This window comes from Struthio camelus, chromosome 7 (assembly GCF_040807025.1).
Source record: "Struthio camelus isolate bStrCam1 chromosome 7, bStrCam1.hap1, whole genome shotgun sequence".
In the NCBI taxonomy this organism is placed as follows: domain Eukaryota; kingdom Metazoa; phylum Chordata; class Aves; order Struthioniformes; family Struthionidae; genus Struthio; species Struthio camelus.
In genome coordinates, this window is record NC_090948.1 from 25,063,984 (window position 1) to 25,077,415 (window position 13,432).

Genomic DNA, 13,432 nt, shown 5'->3' on the forward strand with positions numbered 1-13,432 from the left:
CTGTTTAAATGTTATTTTATTAAATATCTTCAGTTCAAGGTTTCATTGTAACAAAGCTATGAAGGTTCTACCAACATTCAGACCAAACAAACAAACACTAGCTAACTTTGTTTTAATTATTTCTATATCATGCAAAAATTCTGCATCAAATGCCTTCCATTTCCTGTTTAAAATGTGATATTTATAATATATATTATATAGATGCTTATATTAGCCCCGTAAGAGAACATTAAGAATGCTAAAGGTGTATAGCTGTGTTTGATAATGGCCATACCAAGCTAAGGTTCTCATTAACTTAAAAGGAAACAAAACAAACAAAAAAACCCAAAGAGAGTTTGTCTCCAAGACTGTGCAAAACCAAAAAACCCAACAATTCTTTTCTTTTTAAATTTACTCTGAGATACGCAGATACTTAATACAGAGGGTTTTCTTTTTAATCATCAATAATCATCAGGTAAAGAGACAAGGAAGATCAGACCTAAAGAAGGCATGCATAATTGTTTGTATTTATCTTTTTAAAACTGCATAACTGTAATCTCCCGTTTGCTCTCTCTTTGTGGCTTTTAAAAAAAATTCAGAATAAAATAACAAGGCTTTTCACTTTTCCGCTTCACTCGCTGGCTTAGTGCTGTCTTAAAAATGTTTCGAAATAATAAAAATCTAGTGTTTGCCTCCTATGGACTCAATCTCTACACTCCTCCCTGGGGTGGTAGAGGGAGGAAGAAAAGTGTATTTGTTCAGACAAACCCTGGGAAGCATGGATAGTCTTTTCCTTCATCACGGGTTAGCTGCTCTAATCCTGGCGTGGGATAGCACCTCTCTAACAAAAGGGAGCAGAGAGCTATATGCTGCAAAGTGACAGTTCTACTTTGTGCAACAGCTTTCATTTTCTACATTCTGCTAAATAACGATTAAAATTCCAAATTAGCTTTCCTCTCTTCCATAATCTGTAAAAAGGTTGCCTCACACTTAGTATGCTGTCAATGCAATCACTCCAATACCCTGGAAAGATCCAAAAATGATTACAGGTAGAAAGAAATTCAGGTAAAAGCCCATCCGAACTTCTGTAAATAATGAGTAAGCCTGTACCTTCCCCTTGGTCAAGACAAATCCTGTTACTGAAAGGGTCCACCAGAAAGACTGATTCTTCTTGGGGCTAGGATCCATTCTCAGTAAGGTCAACAAAACAATTCCACATTCCCCACCTAATGAATAAAGGAAATGGACTCCCTTTCCAGCAAAGAATAGAAAGGAAGATGAATTGGCCCAAAGGACAAACATCAGATCATATGTGCTAATTCTCTTTCCCCTCTGCTGAATTCATGAGGTATCCTCTAACACCCAGAGGCAACACCTGGAGGTGGCCTGGATGAAGTCCTTCGGCTACAGTTTGTTGAGGTTCTGATCTGATAGTTTTCTGTGTTACAACATCACTGTAAAAAATAGAAAAATTACCCAAATAAACACTAGGAAACATGACACTTACAAACATCAGATGGGTTAGTGGTAGGGAGAAGCACCTGGCTGGGGTTGCTGGCTCCCACTGCCATTTTAATCGGACATCAAACAAATCAAACAGGAGGCCAGTAAACCCCTTTAATTCTATGGGTGCATATATTTCAGTATAAAAAACACACGCTATTTATGCCTCATATAGGAGTGTATGTGCAAGTTTTCATGAAGAACATAACACTAAGTTTCTTGTCTGCTTCCTAAGGAACACGTGTTCTGCAGCACTGTGGATCCCAACTATGCTACTAGAAAGGAGAAAAGAGAAAAAAAAAAAAAAAACCCAAATCCCATACATGTACCCTCTTCCTCGAAATTCTCTGCTCTTAACGCAATGCCTTTTTTTTTTTTTTTTTTTTGTTAAATTAAATAAGCTGGCTTCAAACCTCTCTGTTTGGCCAGGTAGTGGCTGTTTCTAAAACCAGTATCTCTTGAAGAGCAAGCTTCTATTTAAGTTATATTTACTTAAACCCATTTTTATTTATCCCTACTTTCACCTTTAGTTTTAAATCAACATCCCGTTTTGTATTTTTTTTTTTTAAAAAGTCTTTTTTTAGGATCCAGCAGCTGAGCAATCAGCTTTCCATAGTGCTCTTGCTGTGCAGAAGATCTAAGAAACTCAGGCTGAAGTCAGTCTGCTGGGCAACAGGAAGAGAAGCGTCTTTCCTCTCTCTTGAACCCCAATCTTCACAGTGGCTCCTCTGGGGTCTCCTCGCCACCTCTCACTGATTAAAGTCACAGCACAGCCTGAATACAATGTTAGCTTCCACAACAGCTTTGCAGAGCACAGTTCAGCAATCTGCTGCTCAAGCCACCTCCTTCTTGCTCTCCCTCTCTCTTTCTCTCTCCTTCACTTTTGCCTTCCCCCTCACTTTGTTTCTGCAAGATGTTCCAGCTGCTGCCATATTCTTAGCCTTGGGAGAGGGGGGGGGGGGCGCGTGTTGGATAATCTGCCATGTATTTAGCATTACTCGTGGTTTTTGTTATTTTATACAAACAACATGTCTTTTTTTTTTTTTTTTTTAAAGATTTAAAAACACCTTCGTACAGCAGAAACAGACACGATGGATCCATGGAAAACAACAGAAAGGCAGCGCCCGGAGCATCAGATGCATGCAGGGTTTCGTGCATTTGGCTGCTGCCTGTTTGTAATTTGTATTTATTTATTTTTTTAACGTCAAAACAGACATGACCGTTGCTGTCACTCAGGCACTCCAGAGCTGCTTGCTAAGAAGATATTGCCCTCCAGCTGAGTATCTCCACAAGTTGCTGCAGTCAGGAAGATGTAGCATCCACCCAGAAAGGACAGGGGAGAACGGGATGAATGACAGAAAGAAAAATAAAGCCAGAAGTTAGCTGTACAAAATTAATAAAAAAGTTTTTCTACAGATTAATTATTAGGTGCAGAGATAAACCCTTCCTAACACAAAACAGATCAGGGCTGGTTAGGAGAGTCCAGAAGACAAGAAGAGCACACTTTCCCATCCGGTTGGCTGCATATACCAATGAAAACAAATTACTTGCTAAAACAAATTACTTGCTTGACTGGACCAGAATTGGGGTCCACTACCTAACTGAGACATGTCTCAGAAGTTGAAGAAGCTTCCCAAGGGGTGATCAAAGAATCTGCCCTTAAGGGCAGTTTGTGCCTCACTCCAAATCGGCTTTTGCCTTGATTAGGAATATTTATTCTTTCTCTCTCTCTTTTTTTTTTTTTTTTTAAATATATATAAAGTCTGCAGTAATTTTGTCTTTGGAAGTTCTCAACATCTACACAGATATTGTCTTTTCTTCAGTTTTGCAAAGTTGTAGCCTAGCAATAGCTTACAGCAAAGGCTTCTCCTCACTAATTTTTGTCAAAATAATTGGGTTTATTTTCATCAGTTTTAAGTTTGTTTCTTTTCATGTTCATGACCATCCTTATGGCAGGAAAGAGTAGCCAAGATCTTCTATTTACCTTCTTTCTAACAATTCTTAAGTTTGCAAATCTTTTTTGCAAGTTATCTTTTTAGTCCTCTTTTCTTGATTCCTACTCTCTCTCTTTACACCAAAGTTCTCTGGTTATTCTCAGACTTCTTTTAGGCTAGTTTCCTTTTAAAGTGACTTAGCCAAAACTGAACTTTTTCCATGTGAGAACAAACCACTGCTTTCCTTTTAAGTATTATCATCCACTTAATTCCTTCTTCATCCTTACCCTTCTCTGCACTTGGACCGCTGCTCCAAAATGATTTGATGTGTTCAGATGGGGGCTGCCCAAACTGACCCACTCATACTTGCACAAGGTTATACCTCCTTCGGAACCCAAAAATGCATGCAAATACTTCAATTTAGTTTATAAGGTTTTAAAAAAATACTGTTTTAATCAATTCTGTGGTTTGGAAATGGCTCCTACTCTGCAGTTTTCAGAAGCTCTCCAGAACGTACTTTTGGATGAGGTGCAACATTTCAGTAGCTGAGTCAAGGAAACAAACCTCTTCCCTAGCAGCTAAGGCTCTTCATTCTTAAGCTTCCTCAGAACTCCTAGACATAGCCACTGAGTCATACTGATGTTTAATTTATTAATTTGTTCTGCATCTTTTTTGAGATTTCATAGTAAACTAAATCCAGGAGAGAAGTATCCTTCAACATCTCTTTGATGCAAACTGATGCAAATAAGTTATTTTTGTTTCCCTGCAAAGGCTTTATCCTTCTCATTGCTTTACTTCCTGGAAATTCAGCTGATTGACCAGTTCCCTTCAAAGCTTCCTGCTTCTGATGCACCCCAGCTGGCTTTTGCTCTTCAACTTCCATCTGTGATCTCTCTGTGATTTCCTTGTGATGGTTCCCATTCCTGTCTATTGCCTTCAATAGGGTCAAATCCCTCACAACACATAAGAGTAAAAACTGTTCTTTAAAATTACTGTGACATAACACTTCAGCATACAATAAAAGGAGGCAGAGAGACTTTGTACATCTAAGAGAAATGAGCAAGGCAATAAACAAACCCAAATGCCTAAATGGTGTGTTTCAAAAGTAAATGGAACCATACTGCTGTCCTTCAAGAGCAGGAAACAATTGTTTGCTCATGCCAAACTTTATAATTAAAGCTTCCTCCCATGCTAAATTGTGGCAAGCTACCTGGGGGATATTTTAAATCCTCCAATATTATTATTTCTTTAGATTTCTTTTCCTCTGTGTTTTCTCAACACTGTGCACTGTGTTAGCGTTTACTAAACCCAAAGTTGGTAGTAAAATTTGTATGAATAGATATTCACTCTTATGGGAGAGCAATTGTAGTGTACAGATTTTACAATACGTTTTCTAGAGCCTGACATTCTTATAAAAGCATCTGTACTGGAGTCTGACATTCTTATAAAAATGTCTATACTGAAGGACTAGAAAGGTAAATCCCCAATAGCTGAGAAACAGCAAAGCTGTGTACCCCATGAGATACTCTTCTCCTCTGCTGTGCAGACCAGGATTAGCACTCTGTCCAAGCACAGAGCTGAGTATCTGGGAAGAAGCACTGCCAGCACGGGGTAGCTGCCCTCAGGCACAGCTCTCTGGTGCCTAACTCCAGTTTTTGGAGAATGGCAGATAATCCTATTGAATCCATAAGACAGAGACTTAGGGAAAGGAACGCCAGCTGATTAGTGGGATTTTTCAGCCTGCAGACAATGAGAACGTACTTCTCTCACAGCCAGCTAAACAGTCTCAGTCTGGGTGTGTGATACTGAATTCCCACATACAGCAGCCTCAGCTGTGTGTATGACAGACTCCTTCCCTGATAGGCCATACCCATGTTAGATCCTCACTGGAGAGGTGCTGCAGGGGCTCCAGAGCAGTGGTAGTGGACATTCAGCCACTTGCCATCACGCCGGTGCCAGACGCGGGTCTCTTCAGATTGCGTGGTGCGGGGCCGGCCCTGGCCATCAATGTACTGTGTCAGGCGGATATAGGCGATGCAGGCAGCATCTTCACCAATGATGTGGACGTGGGGGTTCAGGATGGTGGTGTGTATTGGCTTGCTGTTCTTCGACAGTACTGGCAGAACATGCAAAACCATCAGCTTCATTTTACTGCTAACAGAAGAAACACCCTCCCTGCCCCTCCGACACTTTTGTATTCTACTCACCTCCAGCTGGATTCTGGGACACAACAAAAATTGCTCCTGCAATTTTACAGGCAAAATCCAAGCAATTCTTTCCCCATCACCTGTCCTTCTCCTTTGGAATTGAGCCCTTATTATTTCCTAGAATCCCCTGACCCCTTTGCTCCTGCTTCTGCAAAGTATACCAGCCACTCTTTCAACATCAGTGCTGCTGTTTCTTCAGTTATAGCAAAAGACCTTTTAGTTATCAGAATATTGCTATAAAAGAGTCAATAATCAGGAAATCTTTTAGCTAGGCCTGCATTAAATGTACTGCAGGCTCCAGAGAAGTGAAAAATCACTCCAGAACAAGCACTTGAGAGACACGATCTCTCTGCACACTTAAAGCACTAAGAATTGCCTACTAAGGACTTTGAACTAACCCCCAGAGTAAAACAAATTAAACAGCCCAGGATTTAACTTTTCAGTTATCTCATCCTGTGGAGACATCCAGGAAGGGAGGCAACTATGGAGTGCATGCAACTCATATCACTATAAGTGACAGCATTTCTTCCAACTCGCTTTCCTGTCCCAGGCTGACAAGACGACCCTTGTATCCACATAAGGGGTTCATTAGGTGTTAGAGATCTAAACCAGCCCAGGGAGAACTCAAACTGAAGGCAAGACAGTGATTTGTGCATGACTATCTTTATGTGGGACCATATAGCATGCCTACCCCAAATATAGAGGCTGTTTCCATCAATATATGCTCATTTTTCCATTTCCATATCAGCGGGAAAACCAGTGCCTCAATCTTTTAAACTCCCTTCATTCCATGCTCACCAAAATATTTTCACCAGGCAAATTGCACCTCTGCAGTGAAGGGAACTGGGAGTTAGAAATGAAACTGTTGCTGAAAAAGGCTTTGGAGAGAAAGCATGCTGGCTCTCATGAATGCCTCACAATCCACACAGAATCAAGCCCTGTGAAACATCCTGTGAAAACAGTGATAGTTTCCCCGCCAAATGCCAAAGTAATGGTATAAAAGATGACGAGAGAGAAGGCTGTTGGTATTACCAAATCTACCCACTCACAGTTCTCAAAGTAAAACTTATGGAAATCCATTCCTTCAACGAGGTTCCCCAGTGCTTCAGGTTCAAACGAGGTCAAACCAGGATCACAGATTTTCCTAGAAAATAAAAATAGCCTTACACACCCTGCAGTTGAACCCAAAGGCTATTTACACAGTGAAAAGCTGGAATGGCATGTGACTCGCACCCTGTGTATGCCTAGCAATTTCCTTACTCTGAGGAATAAGTCCCTGGAGGACTGAGGTCTACTGCAACAACACACAACTGGTGCTAGTTGGAATTTCACATAAAACAATCCTCTGCATTTCTGGCATACAAACTGTTTTCATTTCTTCTCTCTCTGCCCATCTCACTGCCCTCCCCTCCCTTACAAAAGGGTATTTTGCTTTTGTCACTCTTGCTTTTTGATACCTCTCTACTACTTGAGCCTCATAATAAAGAGCTCAACCATATCCCAACTACAATTGATGGAGGCCAAAAAGCATGATCCTTTCTACTGTGCACGGGCGTATGACTCCTACTCTTACCCAGGAGCCAGTACATCACTTGTGCAGAAACTGATAAACAATCTGTCAGAAGGCATCTATGCCCTAACCAATTGTACTTACGTATATGCCTCAAAGTCTCCATTGTTGATGGCTTCTATCAGCTGCTCTGTTATCTTAATGATTTCTTGCTTACGCACTGCGGACAAGAAGAAAGAGCAATTTAAGTATGCATAAGGCTTGAATGGGAATATGGGGCTAAGTGGGTGATTCCTACAAGCAATCTGCAGCACGCCATTAGTCTGTATCTCATAGGATGCAGCTGCTTGCTGCATTTTGGAGATGTGCAGTAATGACAGCCATCCATATGAGGACAGGGGATCAGTGGTATGAAAAGGGAATGGTGATCCCATAATGCAGGGAGAAGAGGAAATAAAAGATATCTTATCCTATTCAACTTTTTCTTCTTCTAGAAAGGCCTGTCTCAGTAACCAGGGCTGTCTGCTGACTGATAGCTCTCTAGGTGCTTCTAGGGAGTCTGACTACTGCGTGTCAGTAAACCTATCAACTGGAAACACTTGCCCGGCAGCTCTAAGATGGGGAAACTCTTCACCACAGTAGCCAAACAAGAACAGCCACTGCACAGATCAAGCCAATCGGAAAAAGTCTCCCAACAACTTGTCTGTCACCATCACCAACACACCAGATATTATGAGCGCTGCAAATAAGCAACTGGGACATGTTGGGGTAACTTCTGCAAGCTAGAAAGACAATCAAAGCAGGATGGATGGTTGGACCAACAAGACCCACCTATAATAAGTAGTATACACTCTGTTCTTCAGGCAGCTAACTCCCTATGGCAGGGTTTTTTCTTTTTTTTTTTTTTCCCCCTCTTTTTTTTAAAAGCACTCTGACAGCACTGTCATTGACTCAGCCTAGCTCACTGGACTTTGAGATGAACAAAGACACCTGACTAGCCATCTATTGTGGATTCGATCCCTTTCTGGCCAGCATCTCTCTACTCTCTTCTCCGTTTCCCATAACTGATAACCCAGGTCCCATCCCCTTAGAGGCTCTCCATCACCTCCTATTGATAGAGTCCTAAACACTGACAAAGGCTGGGTTGACTCTGTTAAATAACAGAATTGCAGTTCTACTGCTATGTGTGCACCATATGTAAGCCTGAGCCTGCATGCATACCCAACAGCTCTTTAGCCTTCCCCACACTTTCCCTTCAAGTGGAATATTCTACAAACTATATAAGCATCTAGCCCGAGCACGATCTTTAATGTTACCAAATAATTTAAGATTACTACCACCAGAAATGGAATTCATCTGCCCTGACTTAGGTGACATCTGAAATGTAGGTTTCTGAAAGAGAATTAGTCACCTTACTGTCTCTCCTTTAGTCTCTGAAAAGGAGAAAGCACCTCCGGAAGTCTCATCTGAGATATCTCAGATACCTATTTTTAGGGGAATGATGTTTAAATCTGACCTACCATCTTTTAAATGTTCAAGCCAGGGAAGATGAATTCTACACTAGATGCCAGAAGATGCTAGTCTGAACTACCCTCCCCCTTAAACTTCATCCACACGTACATCTCATCCCAACATTGAGAAGTACAGCTGAAGACCAACAAGATGATAATCTTGTTGGCTATGAAGGGTGTCTGCACCCATTCTAGAAATCCAATAAGAGATTTATACTGCCCAGCTAGCCCCAGAAACATCTCAGAGGACAACTGGCTCATGATAGTAAGGGAGGTTTTGCCACTAGGGCTGTAACATCACACTTAGAATGATGCATGCAGGGAACGGATCAAAAGGACATGATGAGTTTTGTCTAGTATGAAAAACGTTTTTACAAGCAAGTCATCTGGTGTTGTTTCCCCTTGAAGCTGGGCCTAAACACTGGATCGCCATTCCCATGCAGAGGGCACGCGAACGTGCACAACTTGGAAGAGAGAGTCCCTGGGAAAGGCTCTGTTTGAGATGAGTGAGGAAATCTGCAGGCCACAGCCACCAAGCGCTAGCTCACCTCAGGAGGATTTGCACCCCTTTTCCAAACGTCACTGCACAGCAGCATTCACCCTGTATTTCAGCACAAGCCCATTCCATCAGACTGGGTCTCTCGCTTTTACTATGTGTCCCAGATTAGAATTGACACACAGAAGGTGACCCATTTTTCCAAAGCGTGGAAAGCCACGGGATTTCACCCGGCAGGCATTTGTGCCTGTCACTCACGGTGCAATTCACAGGGCCCCCTACCTGACGCTGCAGGAGGACACAAGAGGGCAGCAAGCGTGCCTCGGTACAAACATGGAAGCATGACATCTGCCTCCTGAAATGGTCGGTCACTGTTATTCTGCTGTCTTCTCTGAGTTTCCTAACAGGCAGCGCCAGGAGGAGGTTTCCTCTACCGCAGCCTACCACCACTGATGCAGCATCTCCAGCAAGGAGGAGACTGCATATATTTACACCATGGGAACTCCAGGCCCCACAGCATCCCGTTTAGCTGAGTACAAATGGCTAAGGCACTTCCCTGCAAGCCACACGGGTAGGGACCACAACAGCCTGCTCCTGCCAGGTGACAGTGGCAGCCCCCGGCGGCTGCTGCCGCTCCCTGCGGCCAGCGTCGCTCAGCGGAGAGCGCCGCACCCCCCCGCCGCCCCGGCCCCCCGGCAGCCAGGAGGGACCTGCCAGGACACCGACACCAAGCAGCTGTGCCCTGCCGCCAGGACAGCGGGTTAGCTCAGAAGGGCACTTTGTCCTTTCTCGGAGAAACAGGCAGATAAAGGACGTGAAGATGGAGAAAAGAAGGGAAACAAAAAGCCGAAGGTAACTAGTATTAGTTGCACTACTCCACTACTGCTACCCAGCTGCTAACTTACACGGTGCACTGTTAAGTACAAAGGGAACTACTGGAGTTAGCAAAGGCTCCGACCGAGCTCGCTCTAACTCCAATGTCTGCCCTGGGCTGTCCCAGGCAAGAAGCTTCTCTTCACAAGACTGCGTAGCTGCAAAACAAATGTAAGCATTAAAATAATAAACAAACAAACCAGAAAGCAAAATAAAAACCAACAAAGAAGTACAAAAACACACACAGCCCCAACCCCCCTCTGCACACAGAGGCATCCGCATCCCAGCAACATCTGCCCACTTTGCTGCCTCTGTCACATCAGCCGGGCTGGGCACCGCTCAGAGGGGACCACCTTGGCACCTGGGCAGAAGACCCTTCAGAGCACAGTAGGAATCACTGATGCTGCAGGAGGTGGTCTGAGAGGTTGGTCAGAGTGGTGACAAAGCAGCACAAGGGCAAGCAGAAGATGCAAGTGAAGGGGAAAGAAAGCAGCACTACAAATCTCAACTCAAAGAGGCACAGGGAAAGAGAATGCTGCCCACTTGCTAATGATTTGGCACTCCTCAGGGTACCAGAGTAGGGCCTTTCTACAAACAAGACAAACAGGTTCATAAGAAAGCTCTGATGGACGGTTCATAGCAAAAAGGACTTAAGAGATCATTTCCCTTCCAATCTGGCTAGGCAAAACACCTACCCTTGTGTCTCACAAACTCAGGTTTGACATTCTTAGCACTACTTCAAAAGTAAGTAACAGAGAGGCTCTGACTGCTGCATCGTATGAGCAGTCGTACGTGGAGCTGTGTGCAGGAAGCCAGAGAAAGAAGACGAGAGAAGGACACAGAAGAGGGCCTGCCTATTCCTTCCTCATCACCATAACGACCTGAACAGATGAATCGAAATACTCCAGCTCACATTAAGGATCCTTCCACTTCAGCTTTAAATAGCAGAAAACCGGTCATCTAGGGGGAAGGCTGGGAACGCCACGAAAGTTTTCTCCAACCTACCAGCTTTTCCTTACCCTTTCTCAAAGTTTCTCAGCCACAGGCTCCTCTACAGAGGCAGCCAATTCAGGAAGGATCAGGCAGAAAGTACCATAACAGACTAACCAAGGTCTCAGTTAACTGAGACAGCTAGAGAGATATATAAGGTAAAGCACACAACAGAGAGGTGCCCCTTAGGGCCAACATTATCTAAAGGTTTTCATTCAGAGCTCCTAACTGGATTCAGAAATGCTGAGGGGTCTTCCAGCAGCCACAGCCTCACTTCCAAAGCATCCTTGAAGCAGTCTGCAAAAGCTACTTTTTGTTTGTTCTGTACTTCCCAGGCACCATTTTGGGGAGCTCAAAAGTTCTTGATCAAGACAGAGCGAATTCAGCCTCACAAATCCCCTCCAAGGCAGATCTGCACCATTGTCCCCACTTACAGAAAGAAAAACTAAGAGATGCAGTGACTTGCCTGAGGTAACCCAAAAAGGCAGTATCCCTGCAAAGAACTCAACACCTTACCCAGATGAAAACAAGGAAATGAAATTAGCTAGGACGAGGTTCCATTTTTTCCAAAAGGGGAAGGAAAGGTTTGGAGAATTTCAGTGTGAAAGGAGGGGATTTTGCAGGAAGGGAGATGATTTCTTTTTATTCCAGAGTACTGGAAATGAAAAATCAACATTCTGGAAGGAAGTTGGGAAAGGGAAGGAGAAATAGGAGAGGTGAAGGGAGGGGTTGGAAAAAGATGCCGTGAAGCACTGCACCCCTGGACTTACTGGCTGAGAAACAGAGAGAAAGCTGGGACTGCATGGACTCAGTCTGTGTTTTGCTCTCACTGTGCCTCCGTCCTTCAAGCACTGAGCTGCCGTCCCCGGTGGAGAGAGGGGGAGCTAGCATGGCAGGGAATTAAAACACAAACACAAACAAAACACGCAAGTTCAGTAAACAAAAAAGAAAGAAAATAGGAGAACATTAAAGAAACCACAATGCTGGCCACAAAACATGCAGGAGTATCCTCCAGGGCAAAGCCAAGTAGACAGCTCTACAGCATGGTCCTGCTATTTGTAAGGACATTGCGGGGGGGGGAGCGGGGGGAGGAGGAAGCTGGTCCCTTTAGCCCCACCACAGTGGAAACAACGTAGCCTTGAGACAAATGTCACTAATGTATCAAGATGTCTCATACTCCACAGCAGAACAGATCTGCATAACCTCCCTTCATTGAAAAATAAGAGGTGAGAAGAGGAATTGTACAAGCACTTCCCTTTTCCCAGAGTCACGGCTATGGAGAATGCTGGTAACTCCAGCACCCCCAAAACTTTTGTTCTATTTAATTTTGCTTTGAGTGTTTGCTTAGCTTAAAACATGGAGGGGCAGGAGTTGAATGGGAAGCATCCAGTGAATGCTGCTGTACTTAGAAGTAAAGTACTAAAATTACCAGTCAGAACTGGCCATAGCGCAAATCATTACTGTGCAAGCACCACCCTTCCCAACCACAATTCAAATACTTCTTTCTATTAAAAAACATATTCTAACAGCTCTGCCAATAAATCTCAGTTGTGATCTGCAGCAATGCAGCCCTATGCAATTCTTCAGTGCATCTAGTCCTGGCCAACAGCCAGCTGCCTCCTTCTCACCTCCCTTCTATTTCAGTCCTAGCCTTCCTCTCTTCACAGCACTCATATTCCTGACTTGCACTGGCTCAAGCCCAGGAACTCTCCTGAGCAGAAACTGCCAAAGACGACAAGGTTTTGGACAAATATCTACTCTGGACAGATATCCAGTAGAGATCAGATAAAACCATTTCATTATTACATTACGAAAGCCATCCATTTCCCTTCCCTCAAAGCTTGGTTCTTAAACTATGGATTCCTCTTTGGAAAGAAGGTAAGAGGCAGAATACTGTCCTGCAATGAGGTCAGGTCTTATCTGAAACAACCTGTATTGCAGAGTTCATTCAGCCACTGGCATGCACTGCTGTTCCTGGTGGCTCCTCAAAAGAGGAGTCAGCAGCTTATGACAAGCCGCAGGAAAAGCCTCAAGAAGCATCCCAGGTAACTGAGGTGACATTACTGCATCCACCACCTTGAGCATCACAGGGCAAGCATTGTTTCTTCCCTGGCCATGAAACTCATATTGAACACAAGGAGAGGAAGAGTACCTCTGCCTCAAAATGTAAACTGCATTCACCCATCCTGAATCTGCTTTTTCAGGAGGATTTCTTTCCTTTCCTCTCTCTTTCAGGGGTCAGAAAATGGGCAGCTGCTCAAGCATGAGCAAATATGGGACTCTGGATTGCTCAGAGCTCCTTCATCTAAGAGAGTTTTAGAAGTGCAGAATATTTATGATGTGGTCACTGAAAAGTGTGAAATTTCTCTCGTCAACCTCTCCCTCTCCTGAAATCTCAGTCAGGGACATGGGAAGTCATTTCTGTTCAC

The 13,432-nt window shown here is 43.6% G+C and overlaps 1 protein-coding gene across 37 annotated transcripts in view; it reads right to left on the reverse strand.

The window, feature by feature from the left end:
• CAMK2G (calcium/calmodulin dependent protein kinase II gamma) overlaps positions 1-13,432 on the reverse strand; it is a 278,435-nt gene continuing 265,003 nt past the window's right edge. For 9 of the 37 annotated variants that reach the window (XM_068950443.1, XM_068950433.1, XM_068950430.1 and 6 more), the window contains 5 exons: positions 11,774-11,887; positions 7,278-7,353; positions 6,673-6,767; positions 5,287-5,532; positions 1-2,778 (listed from right to left, as the gene is read on the reverse strand). In XM_068950443.1, the coding sequence (XP_068806544.1) occupies positions 5,300-5,532; positions 6,673-6,767; positions 7,278-7,353; positions 11,774-11,887 (518 nt within the window). In that variant the 3' untranslated portion in view covers positions 1-2,778; positions 5,287-5,299. Of the gene's footprint in view, positions 2,779-5,286; positions 5,533-6,672; positions 6,768-7,277; positions 7,354-10,045; positions 10,172-11,773; positions 11,888-13,432 lie in introns of all 37 variants that reach the window. The other 28 variants (XM_068950449.1, XM_068950442.1, XM_068950437.1 and 25 more) reach the window with 5 other exon arrangements.